This window comes from Asterias rubens, chromosome 3, assembly GCF_902459465.1.
Source record: "Asterias rubens chromosome 3, eAstRub1.3, whole genome shotgun sequence".
Classification (NCBI taxonomy): Eukaryota; Metazoa; Echinodermata; class Asteroidea; order Forcipulatida; family Asteriidae; genus Asterias; species Asterias rubens.
The window spans coordinates 21279995-21302451 of NC_047064.1; the positions used below are offsets into that span (position 1 = coordinate 21279995).

The 22457-nt window shown below is 38.2% G+C and overlaps 2 protein-coding genes across 2 annotated transcripts in view; one reads left to right on the forward strand and one right to left on the reverse strand.

Annotated features, from left to right (window-relative positions):
• Positions 1-3430: 3430 nt before the first annotated feature.
• LOC117288488 lies at positions 3431-6692 on the reverse strand. The gene is made up of 7 exons (XM_033769367.1): positions 6615-6692; positions 5942-5990; positions 5619-5713; positions 5201-5319; positions 4749-4833; positions 4219-4447; positions 3431-3510 (listed from the first exon to the last, which is right to left on the reverse strand). The coding sequence occupies exons 1-7, from the start codon at positions 6690-6692 to the stop codon at positions 3431-3433; spliced, it is 735 nt and encodes a 244-aa protein (XP_033625258.1).
• Positions 6693-9672: 2980 nt separating this feature from the next.
• The window catches only part of LOC117288137 (protogenin B-like), a 65089-nt gene continuing 52304 nt past the window's right edge, over positions 9673-22457 (forward strand). Inside the window, exons 1-2 of the mRNA XM_033768841.1 lie at positions 9673-9886; positions 14227-14517. Of these exons, the coding sequence (XP_033624732.1) occupies positions 9820-9886; positions 14227-14517 (358 nt within the window). The 5' untranslated portion in view covers positions 9673-9819. The remainder of the gene's footprint in view (positions 9887-14226; positions 14518-22457) is intronic.

Sequence of the window (22457 nt, forward strand, 5' to 3'; positions counted from 1 at the left end):
TTGTTCCATTATCATCCCCTTGATGTATTTTTGGTTTCATGCTGATTAATTCTTGTACATGTAATGAACATCCTGACCAATCCATGAAGTGTGTGGTATATTTGTTCCTTTTTATGTCATAAGTGTTTCTTTTTAATGCGTATTTAAATCATTTTTATAGTATTATTAATAAAACGTCTGTTGTACATGTATAATCATGAAGAAAACAGTGTTCCAAAAAAACCAAGACGTCCTCCATCTTGTTCAGCCCTGGTACCCTGATACAATATAGTGTTGGACTGTTACAGACAGAGCAGGGGGTCAGACTATTTTCTTCACAGCCAGGCTTCGAATTGATGATACCCAAGCCTACATTCGTATGGACTGTGAAAGGGGTAACCCTGTTTCAGCCCTAGCAGTAGGTGGCAACGGCCTCTGGAAAAAATAGTTGTAGCCCACACCTTGAAGTGGCCTTCAGGCCTTGTGTGTCTGGCGACTTGCATAAAATACAACAAAATAACATTTTAAAAAAAGCCTCTTTCTAGTAAACAATGGGCCTTTCTCAAACCTTTGCTTGAGCTCCGGCTCCAGGTTCTGTCTTGTGTTCAGACCACCACCGTAGGCAAAAAACCCGCTGCTCCAAAACATGTATAGGCCTGAAAGCTGAGTTGCGTTTACACTGCACATGCAGTGCGCGTAGCCAAAGCCTGAAACGGATCCCAAGCTGAGGTTCGAGAAAGCCCTCTGGACTTGAAATACAGAAAGACCAAAGATGGCTGTCGGTGAAGTGTGGGCTGGGGAAAAAAAAATCAGTGTTGACTTTAATTTAATTTCCTTGTATTTATTGCTTTTCCTTTTTAAAAGCTTTTAATCATAATGTGTATCTAAAGTTTAGGTTGATTTATAAACTGATTAAGTAAAAAGTAGACTAGATGATATGAAATAATAATGATAATAACTGCCGCAATACTAAACTTCTTATTATCAAGGGAAGATATTGTGTTTATGAATTATGTATTTGCAAAATTAAAAACGTAATGCAATATCAGTCGTATGGTTTACTATAATGGGAAAACGTGTGAATGCACTTGATGTAAAAAAGTGCCTTTATTTGTTCTGGGTACGATTTCACACAAAAACTTAAAGGTTGATCGTAAGATGGGTAACAATTTTAATTGTTGAGCGAAGTCTGATGTCACAATACAAATCACCATGGCGATATTTGGGCAACTCATCTTAAGATGACTCTGGAGTGCTTTGTGAAATTTTAACTCTGAACAGCTATCTTTTGAAGGAATCTTTTGTGTGCTGCGTGGTAAAATGTAGAGTTTGTGTCTGCTTATTTTGTTTATACCTCTTGTCAAATTCTGTTAGCGTTTTATTTTTGTCAATTTTTTAACTTTTTTTGTATACATTGTTTTAATATATATTTCTGTTTTTTGGGGGGTGGATGTATTTTAATTTACCTCTTGTTCTCGAGCATCTTAGGATAGGAATAACTTTTGGCTAAGTTTCATCAAGTTGCTGAAGTAGCTAAGCACAAACAACCTTCTGCTTACCAAATGTGCAGCCAGCAAACGATTCCAAGTCCAAATGCCATGATGAAACCTTGGCTACATAAACCGGCCAATTTGAACGCCTTTTCACAAACTTCCGTCTTCTTCTTTTTTAGTGTAATAATTTCTATAATATTTATAACCTTGGTGGCATAGATAATCAGAAAACAAATGTATTACAGTACCAGTAATTAATATTATTATCAATTAAAATTATTTGTGTAGATACCCATAGGTTTACTATCAAAGGTTGTGTATATAGTAGTTTTTTTTTATAAAGTAACATTTTGACGAGGAGATTTAAGACAAGACAATACAAAGTTTGTCACTGCTTACTGGACAAGGTGTATAGAGAGAAACTGGTCACTGCCTTTAGGGACATTGTTTGACTTGACCTATGAACTTTGACCTGTATATTAATCAGATCTGAGGTTCAGTTACGGTTTCGTTGAATAGATCAACTTTGTATATTTTTTAACAGCCCACGTGGACTTTCAGCTAGTTCACTGCGTTTTAACCATACAATAAACAAAAGGATGAGGATAAAGCAAAATTTTAAAGCGTCACGTTACTAGAATATATTTTCCGTTCGGCTTTGACAGATTTTTGAAAATCTTTTGTTTCACCAGGTTCACCAAAGTGTCTGCTGTCTTGTTTTAATTTTAGACAGGATGCTAAGTGAGAGGAACCATTCACTCATAATAAACTAATCTTACAAATTTGTTGGGTTGTTTGTTTGTTTTTTTGTTTTGTTTTTTTTGGGGGGGGGTTCACTCCTTTTTTCCTCTTTTTTCTTGAAGAAAAGAATTAGTTGACTGAAACATTCACAGTCCATTAAAGGTGCCGACCCTCGTTTGGATTTGTACTGGGTCCAGTTTCAAAGAGCTGCTTAAGCAGAAAATACTTCTTTACAGTCTGTAAGGGTACCTGGGTGTTCTGCAAGGATGAATGGGTCTGTATCAAATTATCACTCTGCAAGTTATGGAACCGGTAAGAATGGAATCAATATATCAGTTAAATTTGTGGCTTTTCTTTATTAATTTATGTCCCTGACATTTTATTATCCTGTATTACTGATAATTGCTTCTTCTTTTTTATTATAATGTAATCAATCGTTATTATCAGCCTGTTTTCTCTCTATGAACTTTATGTCATCAGCGTTACATCATCTAAACCAGATTGTTAAACTTGTACAAGTCTTTTGTTAACTAACAATTTATGAAATTCTCAGTGTACAGAATGCGTTACCAGTTGAGGTAATCTAATACAATACCTTATATTCAATTTATTTGATATAAAACAGAAATAAAGAAGCTAACTTTACCCCATCGCAGTTCTATGTGTTGAGGGTTAGACTGGCAAATAAGTCTACTCTTTTGTTGATGTTGGTGAGGCTGATTTACTAATAATGGTCTGCAGTGAGATTTGAAACTTTACGTGGTTGAAATACAATCAAGTGAGGTTTGAGGAAATACCATAAAATAAATTTGTTTTTGAGCCTTTGTTGGTTTTTAGAAGACCAGTGGTTTAAGAATTGTATGTTTCGATCAGTGCTCCTAAATACATACAGGGCCAGATTTCCTAAAGCCTGTAGGCTCAACTTGCTAAGCACAGAAAATTCTTGCTCAGCAGAAACAGGTAACCAGCCTAACCCATAAAGTTTGCTACTGGTGCCCTACTAATTTTTCGCTGATCAAAGAAATTTGCTAAGCAGTAAATGTCTGCTTAACAGCTTTATGGAATTGGGTCTAGATTGTACCATCTCCATAAACCTCACTTGATTATTATTCCTACTTGATTTGTGTATACTTTTGCAAAAGCTAGGTTCTGTGAAACTCGTTTGTATTATTTTAAGCTCGCAATCGGTGTTTGAAATATGTAAACAATGAAGTAGACTAGATATAGACGCGGTTAGGTGCGTTCGACTGTTGCGAGGTGAATCTCGATGCTGGCTTGACCCCTGCGCCTCTGGACTCTGTAAATAAAAAGTCAAAGCAATGTTAACTTTGGCTTAACCCTTACACTCTAGAATTGTAGGTTCGAATCCCACCAGAGTAATACCTGTAATTTTGTTTTTCCACGAATTTAGGAAAGTACTCAGTATACAGTGGTCACCCAAGTCAGGGTAAAACCAGAATATATTTTCTTTATCCCTGATGCAAATTTAACATCTATCAAGGCATTGATCTAGGGAACTCAGACATTTTGAGTCAACCTGATGAAGAAAATCAGCTGTTCTTTTTGTACACATACTGTAAATAAATCCTGCACTTTAATCTATTTTTCTATTGCTGCTGAGGACACTAAACCCAAGGGGTCACAATAAGGTGAAAATGTCATCATTTCAATATACCTCCTAAATGTTGATCCTAGATTCAGATGTGTTGTCAGCAATTTCTCTCAAAAGAAATGTACACCCATGATTGTGGCTGTGTTAAAAAACATGTTTGGACCAATTCTGTGTAGTGTATACAGTTGGTTTGCTTAATTAGAATCGGGTAGAAATTTGTTATTTCTGCACTTCATAATTGCTACTGTCCTAGTACTTTTCAATGGAAATTCGTTTTGTCTTAATCGTGTTTTTTATTTATTTAAGGGAATCCTTCAAAAAGAAAATAGGATGACAGTTCCAAACTGTGCACACACAAAAATTGGGAGTCGGGCGACACTATCTTCAACTTACGGGGTTGCTGACTGCCGTAAGCTCCACCGACCAGCGCGCCTGGGCCACGGTGTCCGTGCCCACCCTGTGCAAACGGGGACGTTCCTCCCACTACTTTCTTAGTCGAAGACGTTAACGCATTAACGCTCTTTGAACCTATTTCCTCAGCTAACTCTTTAGCAAGTCTTGCCTCTCTCGGAGTCGGAAGGTGCTTGGTTTGTGAAACTATGTTCATTAGAACTTGAGAAACCTGAAGTTATGGGGTACAATATTGATAATATTTTTATTTGACAAGTATTAATTTTGTTGTGTAAATCTCATTCAGGTGAAGTTAGTGTGGTTAAAATCATTATGAAAAGAAACGAAATATTTTGTTTTCCAAGAAAATGGATTGCTGACTTTTGAACATGGATTTTTGTTAAATTGTGAGCAATTCGGAGTCCCCGTGGGACTCGGGTCTGTGCTTGAGTTTTTGACATAATGTCACCAGTTTTACCATGCATTATGCTGGAGATGACAAGAAGAAGAAGATTTTGGTAATGTTGATTTACCTTTAAACTCTCTGAGAAGAATACGTCTTGGCCCTCGAACAGTGTTCCAAGAACGGAGGCTACAAACTCGCTTTTCTTGTTGGCACTAAAAAATATGAACACATTAAAAACATTGAAACAAAAAATGTTTGGAAGACATTTTCATAATACCTTTCAAAACCGAAAGAATGCTTCTTTTTTAACCAAGAACAGTTAAGTATTATGGCTGAATGTATTTACTTTTATACCATTTTACTCTAGTTCAAATTCAGAAATAAAATCTATAATAAGTGCTCTGTTGACCAACCGGCTGCTGAGAGACATGAAACCGGATTTTATTCTTCTAGTATAACATTTTTGTCGATGAGTGCCTTATATGGCTGTTAAATCTGAAAATGTTCCCCCTTTTTTGAGAGGGGGGGGGGTAGGAGAATCTTGAATTCCCCAATCCACCCTGGGTCCAACCATCTCACCTGGCCAGGCCGGAATTGTCTGACGAACCGCCGCTGTCGTACTGATGCTCGAACTGTCTCAGTGGCTGATCAACCCCATGTACGTCACGAGCAAAATTATCCAATAAGGTGTTCTCATCCTGAACGGATCATGAATATTTATATACATCATGAATATTTATATACATCATTAATTTTCATCTATTAAAAAAGCAAAGTAGTCACAAGAATTCAAGGGCAATTTTGTAAAGAAAAGTTTAATAATTTATTTAAGGTGACAAAAAGTTTGCTTACTTTGGTGTATATAACAGTGTGGAAATAAATATTAAAGAACTGAACTGAACTGAAGTATCATATTATCTGACGTTAGTACTTGAAAATAATGGAAAAAGTGTGTTTATATTTTTTTGTGAATCAATTTTGTTCGAGAGTCTTTTACCTGGAGTGCTCTCTGAAACTCGTTGGCTCTTGGAAGCGACTCGCCGTAAACTTCAGAAAGTGTCTCGTTGAGAGACCTCATACTTGATTGCATATCTTAAGACATCAAAATTCAAAAGTGTCAAGCCATTAACTATGTTCGCATTACAGTAACAATATGTCCTTTTTGTTAGCAGTTTCCAACAGCTAATTTTATATTATAAGATAAATAAATAAACAGGCTAAATAAGTTATTTATATAACAATGAAGTTGACATCGCTAATATTCGTTCATAGTTTAACAAAATATTTTGATGAAAATGTAAATCATACAATTTGGCTCACCTTTTATGCTCTGCTCAAACCGAGAAAGTTCCTGCCTGATTTTTGCTGGCTGTCCGAGAAAATATAAAGAAAAATACTTGTTTTTTACGAATCCGTCAATAATATTATACTATTCAGAGATTCTCCAAAGTGTGATTTTATTAAGAAGGAACCATCTCTTCGCCCAGGGCCCTGATAAACAAATTCTTTATAATGACTTTTTTTAACTTTTGTATAGAACAATCCGAAATTTAAACCTTTTTTTTTTGCCAAAGCTGCTCCTGCGAAATATCTACTCGTCACACTTCATAAAATAACATCACTCGACAACTTCCAGAGGGAACTGAAGTCACACTTAATAGTTTACAAAGGCTTACATTTAAATTAATTTAACTAGGCCTTTACTACAAATTATATTTCATATCCATCATTTTTCATTTAACTGTACAAAGCTTTATTTTTTTGTCGGCGCCTTGATTAGTGTCTGGAGAAGTGCGCATTATACATCCATATTATATTATTTAAGTCAACTGAGGCAAAACCAGAAGAAATGTATATAGGTGTGGTGATAATGTTGTGTATAAAATGTACAGCTTTGTACGTTGAAATTGACTCTCAATCGAAAGGGAAATGTCACGGGTAAGATATAATTTGTTAAACCCTCTGGTAAAATATTATTAAGTAACGAACTTACAACATCATCCTTGGCTGAGCCTCCGCCGCCACTGGACTGCGTCACTGGTCTTCGCACCGGGGATCCATACATAGCCATTATAAAACAACTGAAAATCAAGAGACCTGACAAGAACACGTAACTTTCACTGCACCTTAGTAGAATCTGTGTAGTTATTGTTAGAAAATAATACATCGCTACTAAGGGGATATCTTAATTTGAGTATGGTAGAGGGGAAAACACGCGCGCTTAGCAACAAAGTTCTGTGACGCAGAAGAACGCAACAGTATGTCTGACGCCATAAAGGATCTCATCGGTTTGTGTGACGTCATCAAGCTTCCCTGCAAAGAGTGGAAGAAAACGCATGAAGTACGCGCGTCGCACAAGATGGTCCAACGCAACATTGATCTCTAGCCGAGGGCGAGAGGTACGTCACAATGCTAACTCAAAACGAGGCGATGGGCGCAGCCACTGCAAGTGATGGAGGAAGTGCGCACATAGCCTCATTTTGGGTAAGAATTATGACGTCATGCATTAAGAGAGGCGTATTATTGTCAATATTACCATAGTGATTTGTAGTGCAACATCACACTTTTCTTACCAACTATACACGATTGATTTGCAGTATGATCAATCTTCAAGCTCTTTGTGAAATCGGCCCCTGTCCTACTCAACTAGTGACGGGGGACACATGTGAAGCAACAATTGTGCATATAACCTATACAACTCATTTTAAAGGAAATCTCTTCACTCCCACAAACCGCCTATGACTCGAAGAACCAATCTCTACCCTCGCGATCACTTTCTGACCTTTCTTTTGACTTTTAACCCTTTTTTTGATCTCATCTATTTATTTAACTGTTGAGTACCAGTTTAATAACTATCGCACTAAACTTGTCTGCGTGGTGAGCAAAGCACCAGTGTATGGCTGCACGATGAGGGCGCTTTCGCAAATCACGGTTTATATACACACGAAGTGTGATCATGCATCTATTATTGAGTGTAACTATTATTTAGGTAAGATGGACTCTCCATGTGGAACTAAGTTTTGAACAAAATGATCCTTAAAGCATGTTTTAAAAAGGGAAAAACAGTATAGGCCTCAAGATGAAACTAAAATGAACTTGAATCTTAGATCCTATACAGCAACCACACCTATACCTAATTGGAGTTTACTAAATAAACAGGAATTAGCTTGAATTGGCAAATGCAGGTGGGAGCTGACCATTGTGAGTCCACTAAGATGGGACCAACTTCACCTCAGATCATCAGATGAGATCAAGTTGATTTCAGATGGAATCAAGTTGATTTCGACGTAGTTGTATTCAGATGTGAGTTGACCCGCTTAGTGTAAGTTGACTTATGGGAGTTGACCTCAGATAGGATCAACTTGATCTCAGATGGAGTTGACTTCAGATGGGAGTTGACCTGCTTAGACGTAAGTTGACTTCAGGTGGGAGTTTGCCTCAGATATGGGATCAAGTTGACCTCAGATCATGTGCTTTGTGCGCGTAAGTTGACTTCTTATGGGATCAAGTTGACCTCAGATGGAGTTGACCTCAGATGGCAGTTGACCCGCTTAGATATAAGTTGACTTCAGATGGGAGTTGACCTCAGATATGGGATAAAGTTGTCATCAAATCGTGTGCTATGTGCGTAAGTTGACTTCTTATGGGATTGACCACAGATGGGATCAAGTTGACCTCAGATTGGATCAAGTTGACATCGATGGGATCGAAGTTTACCTCAGATGGGATCAAGTTTACCTCAGATGGTATGGGATCAAGTTGACCTCAGATAATGTGCTATGTGCGTAACAGCTCTATTAAATTGGGTCGTGAAACCAGGCCTGCTGACGTATGAACCATTTTGTCTTCAATGCGCATTTCCTATTTTTTTTTCTTTCTAATGTACAATGTACAATTAAGTTCATTGCTTGTTTTCCCTAGATGTTAAATATTATATGAATTATCTTGAGAGTGATTTTGTTTTGTTGTATTATAATGTGATTTAGGCCTAATCGTTCGCACGCGTGATGGGCGATTTATACATACCACCTGATAACCAAAACGGGCCCGTGTACGCAATAAATACGTCACTGCTGACATAGTAATTCTAAATTTAAAAATAATACTAATACGGACTTCGGTCTCACCACGAAAGAAAAACAATTTAATCATGGTTCTTTATCTTTAACATATCTGGGGGCGTACCAAGAGAGAAGTGGTGGGTGAGGATGCGTGATGCGCGTAATATATAACCTCAAAAAGTAGCGGGGGTCATGGTCTTTGTCCACAAGGCTGTGAGGGGGGGGGGGGGGGGGTGGGTGGGGGTGGGGGGGGGGGGGGTCGGGTATGTGTTCACTGCAGTTAATGCGAACTTGTTGCGTGATGGTAGGCCCCACTGCATGCTGGGATGATGTAAACACTTCTTTGTGATCATCGAAGCATAAAGTCACTAATATTGGCTGGAAATGAATTGAATTAATTTGTACATCATTATGAAAAAGTATATATTTATATAAATTAATATGACCACGGCTGTTTTCATTTAAAAAATCCTCACCTTCACCTGAGATGGAATTTTTGACAAAAAACAAACATGAACTCTACAAACCATCCAATTTCAGATGCAAAGGAAGACTACACAATAAGTGGCGCCATAAATTAATATAGGCCCTAAAGTCTTTTCTATCAAAATAATTCTGCCCTTTGATTGTTGCATGTTGTTTGCATGTTGTGCGATTATGCGCAATGTTCTATGTTAGATGCATACGAACTTGGCCGACAATGTAAACACACTGTAATAATTGAGTCAACGACCGCTACACTGACATTTAATTATTATACTATATCCATGTAAAATCATAAGCTAACAGAAACGACGCACTCTACTGTATGCATGCGTAGTAGTTGTAGTACGCATTCTTAACTAGGCCGGTGTAGATAAAAGGGCAAAGGGAGTAAATCCAATAAATTCAAAAGCCTTCAGAGGGAAAAATAGCGGTCAGTGCAGTATACAGGGTCAAATAGTTCGCCCTACTGAATCGCGTATGCCGAAATGTGGTTGGAGTGGAGCATAGGTCAATCGCGGCCCTACCACTGGCAATGAGCTGTACGTATTCATGCCCATGGCCAGGTCGTGACCAGTCAAGCCAAAAAAGCCCATCGTCCGAGGTTACACTGACATGGAAAGTTCACATATTAGGCCGTGACGACAAGGCTACATGGCGTCCAAAAGCGCTCAAAACAGGCCTCTGGTTGTCGTGTTCGTATACATACTGATAGTTAAAGGTAAGATTGTTAAGAATGGCTGTGAGTTTGCACCGAATATGGTGGTTTTGTTGGTTGGACCATAGAGTAAGGACAGAGACGGTCAGTGTGTGTTGATGGCATACGGTCGTGTTCTGTGTGTACATGGAACGGCCTTGTCATTGGATGGACACATTGCTCAGTGTATGTCCTTCGCATTGAAAAACGATGACGGACGGAATGAAACTAGCGCTTGGAAGGTCAAATGGACGGCCGACTGGACGGGCTTGAATGTGGATTTAGAACCGTTTTCACGAGCCTTTTTGTTGTGTGTAGGATTTTAGATGTTGATTTGGAAAAGTTTCCGTATGGCGCCACCACTTTTTCATTCGAAATAAAATAATATAGTATCTAATTTACCTGATTGATATATCCCTTTTTGTAAAAATGAGTGAAAAAGTGGTGGCGCCATACGGAAAGTTATCCGTTGATTTTACTACCAATCTACAATCTACTAACTGTTGATTTTTAACCGAAATTAATTGACAATTTGAATTTAAATTTAAGGACGGGCATTTATTAATGTTATCATGTTTATGCCTCGATCACTAGTGGAGTTATTTTCAGGGACATATTTTTGTTCAATGTTAAATATATTTCAAAAAATGTAAACAGCTTTGTTTACAAATGAAAAAGGCAAAATTCAAAATGCATTGGTAATTTTATGGGAAAGATTACATAATTTCCTCAGTCATACATTCATTTTTTATGATGATGAGATATGCCCCTTTCTTCATATCAAAAGTTATTAATAAATCAGACAAGTGCGTTCTCCATAAAACATAAGATTTTATGTTTTGCACCATTGGACTGCGTACAAACTTTGCCAGCGGGAAGTCTAGCTAGGCTTTGTGTCTCTTTTCTAAACAAAATGTTATGTCACCGGTCACATGGTCTTAGCAATTGTTTGATGCAGGTTTTATACTTGTGGTATTGCCTAATTTTTTGCCTCATTATAATTAATTGATACATGTCATGGCATCATTTACGCTTAACATGCAACTGTTTTAACTAGGCCTCTGTCCTTGAGTACATTATTAGTTGTAAATAAATCTTCCCATGCTCTTTTGAAAAACAAAATTAAACAACTGAATTTTTAATTATTTTGCACTAGTGAAGTAAAGCCACGTTTTTTTTTACTTGAAATTAAAATTAGGCCTAAACAAAAAAATGAATGAAAGTTAAAAAAATACTGTGGAACTCGGTAATGATGCGTAGTTGGAATGATTGGCACATACGCTAAAAAAGGCAAATTAAATAGTCTCACAGTGGTTAGATTATAATAACATCCTCTAATAGTCTTACTGTATTTGAACAAGTTTCTGTAATCTGCCACCACTTTTATTTTATATTCATTATAAAATAAATTAGTGCCTTATTGTCTCAAATAGGATATTAAGTTTTCGTAAAAATTAGACCCAAGGCCAATTATTTTTGCATCGGGCCAGTGACCTCACCACAAGACAAGATTTCAGTTAAAACTTATTTATTTGTGCGGCTGACACCAAGCTGGTAAAACCAATTGTATTTTAAAGCCATTAGACACTTACGGAACAGAAAAAAACCTAAAAGTTGACAGATTTACAAATAACTTAGAGGGATTACAGAAGGTAATGGTGAAAGACTGCTCTTTAAATATTATTACATGAAATGCTATACTTTTTGAGAAAACATTACAAACAATATCAATTCTCGACTGCGAGAATTACGGATTTATTTTAAACACTGGTCATGACTTGGCAAAACGTGCGGAAACAAGGGTTGGTTTTCCCGATAATTTCTCCCGACTCGGATGACCAATTGAGCCTAAATTTTAACAGGGTTGTTATTTTATATAAGTTGTGATACACGAAGTGTGGGCCTTGGACAATACTGTTTACCGAAAGTGTCCAATGGTTTTAACCACTTATTATTGCACTTTTCTCTCAATTCCAATCCATGAACCTTTTGACATCCTTCAAGACAAATTTTAACGAGCAGTTAAAAAAAAAAAATCTATTACTTAACTATTACATCACTTGACTCCCTAAGGAAACCAATTGCAAACGATCTTACAAGTGTAACAGTTTAGGGGACATGTTAGTTGAACCTAGTGTAAGGCGTAGTGAAGACTAGCTATTGGGACAAAAGTAGACTGCATGTGCAACCTTTTGAGATGATCCCCAACCAAATCTTCCTCCTTTACTACAAAGGTAAAGATAGATTTTGTAACCATTCTTCAGGTGTTTCCTGCTATTTCCTTCCTGGTTATCTGGAATTGTTTTGTTCCCTTCCCTTATCAAATCAACAGACGTAAATCTTTTCGCACTCATCAACAGAGTTAGCTCTGCTAATTAGAATCATTTGGATTGGATTTTATATTTATCACTGTCCCCCTAGACTTGATTCAAGTCCCTTTCTCTTGCGTGGTCCCTAACTGTAACGCGCCTGCATGAAGCCACAGTATACTAGGGTTGCTCCCTCACTAGCAACCAGCCACATGATACCAGTGCGCCCTCACCGACAAAATGTAGCTATTGCGTGGAACAGAATGGAGAATGCAGAGCGCAAAATAATAGTTTCTGACAATGAGGAAAGGAAGGGCCTTGCACTGGATTGTGACTTGAGTCAAGGCTACAGTCCTGCAATGGATCTTAATAGCAGGTGGGGCCTAATTAATTCATTATCTGGGGACTTGAACCATCAAACATAAAGGGAAATGTATCTTTTCTCTGAAACAGTAAATTTACTTTCTCTACGAATAAACAAACCATCAAAACAAAATATTTCATCCACTTTGTTAGTCACACTTGAGTGAATACTCTTTTAGTGGTAATTTTGTTTACCCAGAAATGTTGTGCACATGCACACGTGCGCCATATTCTTGGTATATAAATGCTTTCACCCAAACCAAGCTTTCATGACATTTATGACATTGTGATAAATAAAAGCTGATGATTTGTGTGACTGATGAATTGTGAGGTCTTTGGAGTTACATGGTACATGTACCTTGTATCGCCTTGTTTTGATTGTATATCAGACTGCAATATTTCTCTGGAGGATTGGAATTGGTATGACCTTTACATAAATAAGTTAAAACTCTTTCCAGAACTGAAAACTGAGAAATTTCCCGGAAAAAAAAAACCAGAGAAAAACCTTTTTCACGGTAGTAGAATATTTAGCAAGACAGTTTTCTTAAAATGTGTACTTGTCAGGGAAAGTTTTCGGTCCTTTTGCAAGATACTTAGGCATTGTGCGTTTATCCCCTTGAATGATGCAATACATGTTGGTCTCATTGTGCAATAAAATCATCAATTACATCATTGGACCCTGATTACAGTTCCTAGAGATGTCATGAAACAGCAAACTGTATTCAAATTTCGTTAGAGTATGTGTATATTAACATATTTTTTTAAATATGTAAATCTCAGAGTTGTAATGGTCTCGTTAACCTAGTTTGCTCAATCTCTACCTCGGTGGTCCTTTAATTTGCTTCTCTCCACCCATGGGTATAAATGGGTACCTCGAGGTTGTGTTTGAAAAAGCCTTAGCGCCAAGGCAGCTCAGACTTTGTACTCTCAAGGAGCCGTGGAATGATTTAAAAAATGTTACTGGACCAATGACTAGGGCATTATTACGGTTATTGTAAAATGCGCTATTAAGAAGATTGTTTTTTTCCTGAAGAATTTTTCCTTATTCGGGGAAGTTAAGCGTCGTCGAGTCTCAAATAGATGATTAGGTTGTTCCTCCATAAATAACGAAAAGCTCAAATGTTTCAGAGATCATGCTCAGAAACGGCTAAATCATAATTAATTATGCATACAAATGTTCAATAGATGGCTGGTTTTGTAACAGTTTTTTCTTCGCCCATTGGTGGATTAATTATTAAGACTTGGAAGAAATGATAGAAATTTGACTCTGCAAAAAGATTGAATGATACATCCTAGTTCCGCAGAGCGGAAATGATGGATCGATACGCTTAGCAATTTAGTGGGGAGCCAACCAGAAACAATATACAGCTTATTATTATTATTTTTTTTTACTGCTAAGCAAAGTCTTTCAGTTCGTGGAAATCTATCCCGCTTGGTGGCATGAACATTTTGTCATGGCCTGATTATTTCTATCTGCATCATTGATTGAAACAAAATACCAGATCGGAGTAAGAAATGAAAAGAGTAAATGAAATTAGTAACTGAAATTTTCTAGGAAAGCATTTGCTTATCGCGATTTCTTATTTTCGTAGATAAGCACATCAGTAGTTAAAATATAAAAAATAAATTATTTCAGTTTTGTTTATTGGAAAACTAAAAACCATTCTGTTTAATTTTCTTTTTCTTCATCAGGAATTTTTGCTGTTGAGAATTTAGAATTTACCGAGGAGCCTAGGGATAGGGTTGCCGTCCGCAACCGGCCACTGCTGCTGGGCTGCGGTGTGACCGGCCAGCCGCCACTCACCGTTCAGTGGGTGCTCAATGGACAGGCTATTAGTCCTAATGAGGACCGTCAGGTTGTAAACAACGGCTCGTTGTCGTTTAAAAGTGTGCTTCCCAAACGAGATAGTGGAGAATATCAGTGCTGTGTGTCCAATGAAGTCGGAAGGATATGCAGCTGTCCGGTGTCCGTCGCTATCGCAAGTAAGTTTTTTATTTATTGAGAAGGGGGTGGGGATGGCTGGGGAGGGAGGTAGAAGGCGAATGACACAGAGGGAGAAGTATGACAAGATTCACATTTAATAAACTGTTACCTTGTAATAATGATAAATACGGGTAACAATTAGTTTTGAAGACAGATTTTTGAAGACAGATTTTTTTTGAAGTTTTTTCAAATTTTTTGACCCATTATGTAACAACTTATAAAGGTGCTGTGGTGCATTCAGCAGCCATTTCCAGAAACACCGGAGCAAACCCCTTCTCTTATTGTCAACTGACCTGGGTTCTTTTATGCATTGCACAACACACAGGACCAATGGCTTCAGGTCCCATCCAATAGATGAAGCAATAATGGTTTTTGCTTTGTGTGTGGTCACAACTGCTAGAAATGGCAAGAAACTGTGCTTCGTTTACAAACTTAGCATCCACTTTGAACCCATATAACGTGTAGAACCATGGACACAGGAATAAAGAAACAGAAGAAGTAGATGAAAGAAGAAATATAAGAAGAAAGTAGAGAAGGTCTTCTGACAGTTAAAAGTCAGGAAAGACGTCATACTGATTTCCAGGAAAACTGTAGAGATTATTTCAAGGGGCTTTTAAGCCAGCCTTGTCACACAGGGTAACATTTGTTCAGGCAACTTGCAGACAACCACTTGCACTGTATGCAAAAGGGACACTCCAGCAGCACGAGTGACATTCTTCTAGTACTAGCTGTAACTCACTATTCCTTAAGTGTGACAAGGCTTAAATAGCGATTTGAAGGTTTTTTATTTTTAGGGATTTGAAGTTTCCCATTTTTAAAATTTATTTAAAGACAGTGGACACTATTGGTAATTGTCAATGATCAGTCTTCTCACTTGGTGTATCTCAATATATGCATAAAATAACAAACCTGTGAAAGTTTGAGCTCAATCGGTTGTCGGAGTTGCGAAATAATAATGAAAGAAAAAACACCCTTGTCACACGCAGATGTGTGCTTTCAGATGCTTGATTTTGAGACCTCAAATTCTAAATCTGAGGTCTCAAAATCAAATTCATGGAAAATTACTTCGTTCTCGAAAACTACATTACTTCAGAGGGAGCCGTTTCTCACAATGTTTTATACTATCAACCTCTCCCCATTACTCGTAATCAAGAAAGGTTTTATGATAATAACTATTTTGAGTAATTACCAAAAGTGTCAACTGCCTTTAAATGATAGTTCAAGCATGTTACAGGCCTTGAATTTCATCTGTGAGAGGACAAGGTCATATTCATTTTGCAACAGGTTTGATATTTTCAATTATTACTGATGAGTCATGACATACTGATAACGACAAATGCATCTAGGGGGGACATGCCACGCTTCTGCAGTCAGTTCACTTTCTGGATAGGGTGATTCACAATCTGTGACTTGTTCTTGAATAGCTCTATGGTTTGCGCGATACCTTCTCGGTCGCTAGAGACCTGTAAGCTCAATGAATACACATGGAGCCAGAGCTGGACCTTGAACTTAAATATTTGGCTTGAAAGGACAATGAGTTTTTTCCTTTTATACGGAGGCGAGGGGTAGTACCTTTAGGAGAGGCACTACTTCAAGTAAAGGTAACTTACGGGTTCAAAGGTCAAAAGTAGGGCTAAGGGGTAGTACCTTAAGAAGGGCACTACTTCAAGGAAAGGTAACTTATGGGTTCAAAGGTCAAGAGTAGGGCTAAGGGGTAGTACCTTTAAGAAAGACACTACATGTACTTCAACTAAAGGTAACTTATGGGTTCAAATGGTCAAGAGTACGATAAGTGCCTCCTCTAGTACTTTCTTGAAGTTCATTGCCACTAGCAATTTCCATTTTAAAGAAGATGTACTCAATATCAATATATCCCAGTGGCTTTGGTAGAAAAGCCGCTATAAGTAGGCACTATGCTGTTAAGTTTTCTTGGGTTGTTTTTATGAGAAGAGCTTAGGTCTACTGACACCGCCCCTTCTTTATTACTGCCTTTACAATGCCTCCAGTGTGACCCACACTAGTTGTCTAGTTTATTTTGTATATTTGGGAACACTGACATTGGGGCAAGTAGTAGGCTCGCCCAAGTCCCATAAGGTGTTAACTGCAGACCCCGGCTTCTGTTTCCTGCAAAAAGGATTGACTGTCGATTATAAACATCGTCATATAAATATTGACCTTTGGGTGTCAACATCAAGGAGGCAAGTCAGAATCTTGTGAAGGAAGGAATCAAGTGATTTAAGATTGTTCTAGTTCTACATCGCTGGATGAGTGAGAGGGTTGAGTCAAAGGCCTGGTTCAATCTCCTTACGCCCCTCCCCCCACCCCTACGAAGTCTTAGATCATTTCAACTAGCACTAGGATCTGATTTATTCTCTACCCAGCTAGCACGCCTCAAGCCTGTGTTTTTCCTTTTTGAAAGGGCAAGGGCACCAAGACATTTTCTCCTCTGTAAAGTGCACGCTATGAGGAAATTGTAAATTGTAAATTTCTATTGGAGCTGGAGCATTTCAAGGGCACAGGAATCAGCCTTGGAATTTTTTTGAATTTATAATAAATATTTTTGTTTTTTACGGCTGGCCTTGAAAAATATACTAAGACCATGGCCTTCTGGTCACTGTTACTTTGGTCAATTGGCTTTATTGTTAGGTGCTTAAGAATATTCTAGTACACATTTCGACCATGTGGTACAAATGTCTTGGTATTGCTCTCAGGAAAACTGTTCCATTTAATGAAGTCAATGAAGACTTTGAAGAAACTGGCACCTGACTGAAAAAGGACACACTGGTTGCTATTTTTGTTTGTAAAATTTTCAAAAACATTGAGCATAAAATTGTAAGGAATCTTTCACTTGATGTTCTGCTGTAAAGGATCATGGAAGGAAGGATTCTTGAGTTTAAAATGAACGCCTTCGAAAAAGAAAACTGAGACAGAATTTCTCTGTTGTCAAAGTATGGCAGGGCACATGCAGGCCTCAAATTTCCCGGCGGCCACGACGGCCATGGCCGCCGGTGCCCTGCTTACTGGCCGTGGTGCCCCGAGAAAATCGGACATTTTCGCGGCCAAAAAGGCCGTGCCCTTTTTCTCCGATGGCCGCCGTGCCCTTTTTGAGATTAAAATTAATTATGTTTTGATACACCACCATCCGTCTGTGTGCACATAAAATCAAACACTTACATGTACATTCTATATTAATACACGCACACAGAGCGCGGTCGGTTGAATGCTCATCACACGGAATTTAAACGGACGGCAGCATATCCATGCAGTGCATGTGTGTGTGCACGATGCAGAACGAACGACAGACGTGCATCCATAGACATTGTGTACTCGAAGTTTATACACGGGCCGGATGTACTTGCAACGACCATTTGAGAACAATCGCACTGGTACTCATCTTGCAACACGCGTACCCACGCAAGGTTGTCCATGATGGGTACCAGCTAATCACAATTTCGGTTTCATTCGAGGTTGGGCGTCCGCCTATTCCACTGGTATTGTGCTTGTTCACTGGTACTCGTACATGTTTGTGCACGTGGGCCATGTTACGTAAATCACGCATCATGTACATGTACATGAAAGGTACATGTACATGTATGGTACATGTACATGTATGTCCGTTGAATAAATCTCCGCTCTGCACACAGTCAAGTGACAGCTCATTGTTTACGTCCGGCCATCGCAACAAAATCTCCGCTGCACACAGTTAAGTGACAGTTCATTGTTTACGTCTGGCCATCGCAACAAAAAATGGATGCATACTTTTACTTCCCATTAATCAATAAAATTAAATACATTTAAAAATACTTGATGTTTTTTTGTTAAAGGAAAGCAAAAGTAATGAAATGGTTCATTAAAATAGCCTTCATGGACCTGAACAGAAATTGTTTCATGATCTTTATTTTTTATGGCCTTGATGCCCTTTTTGAAATTTTAAGTTGGCCTTGGTGCCCTACCCCATGGCCTTGGTGCCCTTTCAAAATTTGACAAATTCAAGGCCAAAGTGGCCTTGCCCTAAAAATCGGCCTGCACATGTAAACCACAAGAAGTTTGTACAGTCCGACAAATCTTATCAAAGTGTAAATGATTGCATACTTTAATGTTAAGATTCTTGTGGCTTATTCTTCAGAATAAAACGTGGTGGGAGTTCGGTGTAACTAAAATTTATTGTGCCCTCCTAAATAAAATAGATATGTTATAGTGTACACATATATTTATTAGAGGAGTTGATTAGGAAGTGGGTGGGAGAGGTACACTAAACATATGCGTTGCTGTTGCAAAGCCAGTGAGCTGTGATGCTCTTTTCACTAACGCCCAAATTCTCAGCCATCATTTTCCCTTCTTAACTTTTCGTCGGCCTCTTCTGAGTAAGAAATGCTCTTCTGGTGTTAGAAGTTAAGAATGTAAAGACGTTCTTTGAGATGATGCGAAAGTGTTACGTAATTAACAATAGTACTTAAAACGATAAACAAGAAGACAGAGGGGAAAGAATGCCAAAGATCTCCGAACCTACTTCCACAGTTCTTGAATTGGTGCAGTTAGCCTGAGAAATGCATCTATGCATGGGGTCGATGGGTGCTAGCCAGGGGTTACTGGTGTCGAAGGCTACCATGCCATCCTGTTTATGTCAATAGATTTAACTGGTCATGGACCAGCGAGTAGCTTTTCCATTATTGGGTTTACTCCCCACACATGTAGATCATGTGGTAATCCTGTGGGCAGATAAAAATAAAGGGAAACACAAAGGAAAGACCCTGATCTTTCTGAGGGGTAAAGAGTTAGCTAGTCCTATTGATTGAGATTGTTATGTATGCGCGAGATCCGGGGGGGGGGGGGGGGTGGGGGGGGCCAATATTAAAATCGGTATTCCATCGTCGATGACCCACTTCAATGTTTCAATGAAGGATATTGGGAACAACGAGTGGTATTGAATGAAAGGGTTAAGATCAAAAGGCGGAAGACTTTGGGGTTCATTTGAATGTTAGAACAGAATTCTCTGAAAGGATCATTGTAAATACTTAGTGACTTTCTTTGTGAGTGTACTAATGGTTGCTTGTTCCGCCCACTTGCTAAACTAGCAATGGGAGCAAAGGAGGGTTTAACCATGGAACCGGTTTAACTGGGTTTGGGATGCTAGGACAAGGAAGGTTCGGCATGTGTCCCTCTCATGTATTATTTTTTTTGATTGATAAGTTAAATGAAAACAATTCGTATGAAAGGATAAAACCTTGCAGAGGCCAACACCCCTGTGGTGGACAAAGAGGCACACAATGCACACCTACAATGCCCGCTTGATATTATATAACAGCATCTATACATTCAGTACATTCAGTATTATAGCTGCACCCACCTACATGTACCTCAACCTTACATAACTGTAAATTATCATTAAAGAAGGTCCCTAATTAGCTGGCTGTGGACCTTTTATAAGGTGGACCATGTGGCTGATATAACTGTCCTACTTTACATTTCATTATCACCTTTAGCAAACATCTTGGCTAGGCCAGGGATCTTACTGTATAGAAAGAGCAGTCGAGCATGCAAATTAAGACTCTGGAGAGGGGCTCAGGCAAAATAAACAAAGACAAATACACAAGTTACTTCAGCCATAGAGAAAGGACCACATGGTGCTTTCTCTTTGCTTCAGCACAGGAAGTAGGTGTTTTGTTGTCCCTGTTATAAAAATCAATGATCACTATTTCTTAAAAACATTGCTTAAAATTAAAAATTCATTCAATATGGGAAGCTTGTTTAGATGAAAGGGACTTGATGGAGAAAAGAAAACTAAACGCTAAACTGAAACAACAACTTTGCAATAACATCTTGGTGATTTGTTGTCACTGTTGCCATAGTGATTTGTAATTGCGATGTCACTATTTTTGCCTGGCTATGTTGAGTACTTTGTAAAATCCAGCCCTGGAATTTTATCTTTGATTGTGTACGGCCATTTTCATTTATATAATAAGGAAATCTTTAACGTGTTTGGAAACTATATTTGACAAGACCAAGGCAGTAGATGTCAGAGGTAGTGACTTCCGGCTTTTGACGACAGTTAAAGCCCCGTGTCAGGACAGTTGGGATATATAGCTGGATGATAATTCTGTGTATCTAAGGTATTCTGCCTGCAGAGTATTTCAACTCAGGGTCTCAATTACATAAATTGTCTGGACATTCTTAGCAAGGTTTCTTTAGAAAGTTTCCAGGAAAAGCATTATAAATTGACCAATTTTAAAATCTTAGTCAGTGTTCTCCCTTTTGAACAGTGGTTTGCTGGGCAAATGCCACTTTAAAACACCCGACGACCAGTCAAAATTCACTCAACGTGGTCATGTACTGGAGGCCATTTTAGTATTGAAAAGCATCCCTATTCAATTATGTGAAAAGGCTTACGAATTAGTGAAATGACAAGCTAACTGGTCCTGCTGGCAAGTTACTCAAAAATTTCTTGGCAAACCTTGTGAATCGCCAGTGTTTCTAGTTGATGAATAGTAGTTTGAGGTAACCACTGTTTTGTATAAAGTGTTTGATGATTTTCCTGTTTTAAACCTTAAGGGTTTGGAAAATAAATCTCAATCAATTACTTTGTGTAAATGAAGTAGTCATTATTAAAGATGGAGTAGAAATTGAAAACCGTGCAATGAATCTTTGACACTCAACCAGACACTTGAGTCTCGAATCATGTCGGACATGTTGAAATAGTTCAAAAAACAGAAACAAGATCACCAGAAACAAAGTTGGGGATCAGCCCTGGGTGGGTGTTTCTATTTAACTTACTACAAGTTAACAAGGTTAGAAATCTGGTTTAAAGTTTTGGGACTGTCAATCATCTCTGTCCACACCTATAAAATGAAAATCTACTTCTCTTTTAACTGGTATGTTATCTTTGACCCAGTAACCCAGCGAGAAAAAAATACTTATATCTTTTATATTTGCTTGCAATTCCTTGCACTTAAGATGACCCTCGTTGGTAATGAGAACTGATATGGTTTGAGGCAGGTGTAGTGCAACGTACTTATACTGGGGTTCCAAAGATAATTATAACCTAATTTTTGAACTGGATTTGGTTTCCTGTGTTGGTCATGGGCATGGCGAGTACTTGCATTTGTTCTGGGCTTATCATGTGCGTGAATGTCTTAGATGCCCTTTGTGTTGAGTTCAGGTTGTTTGACCCGGTGGACCAGAGACGGGTCATTTTCAGTCTATGGAGGAGGAAGGTTAATTGAGGAATCTAGATCTCTAAACTATAAAAAAGAAAATTATGATCAGCAATCTTAAAAACAAACAAGGAGCCGGTTTCAGAAAGCAGTGGTTTTGGAAAGGGTATCAAGTCTTACTCTCTCCTCCATATTCCATACAGCAATATGTTAGCGAGTAGGGAAACAGACAACTCCCATTTCCATTTGGATGACGTGTGATAGACAAGTATCTCAAACCCCCATTTTAATTATATTTCATGCAATTCGTACTAGTTTTTCCATCATGCCTTGCTCTCTACAAGGTATCATTACCCCTTTTTTCAAGGTTGTGTAGGCCTACTGATCAGAAGTGCAGCAATGTGTGTCTTTTTTTTAAAATCGTTTTTAAGATACAAGTTGGAAGTGCGTCAAATGTGTAGTGATGCTGGGTCAATTTTGTTCTTCAACGAGCGTCAACATATACTGAAAGATGATTGACATACTGAACATTGACTAACCATTCCCAGGGGTCATACAGTGTCAAATGTTCTGGTCATAATGTACGTTACATGTAGTTGGTCTTGCAATTGACTTGTTCTTTATGACAAACAATGTACTGGTAGCCTGTATTTCTTGTACTTGAACATTTTGAGTTGTCAATGCTGGGTACTAAAACTTCTTGAGTTGCTGGCATTGTACTTCAAGTGTGTACCTGCAAGTATTCTTAAAATAATACCCTTCCTCTGTAAATTTGCTTGGCTGTTTTC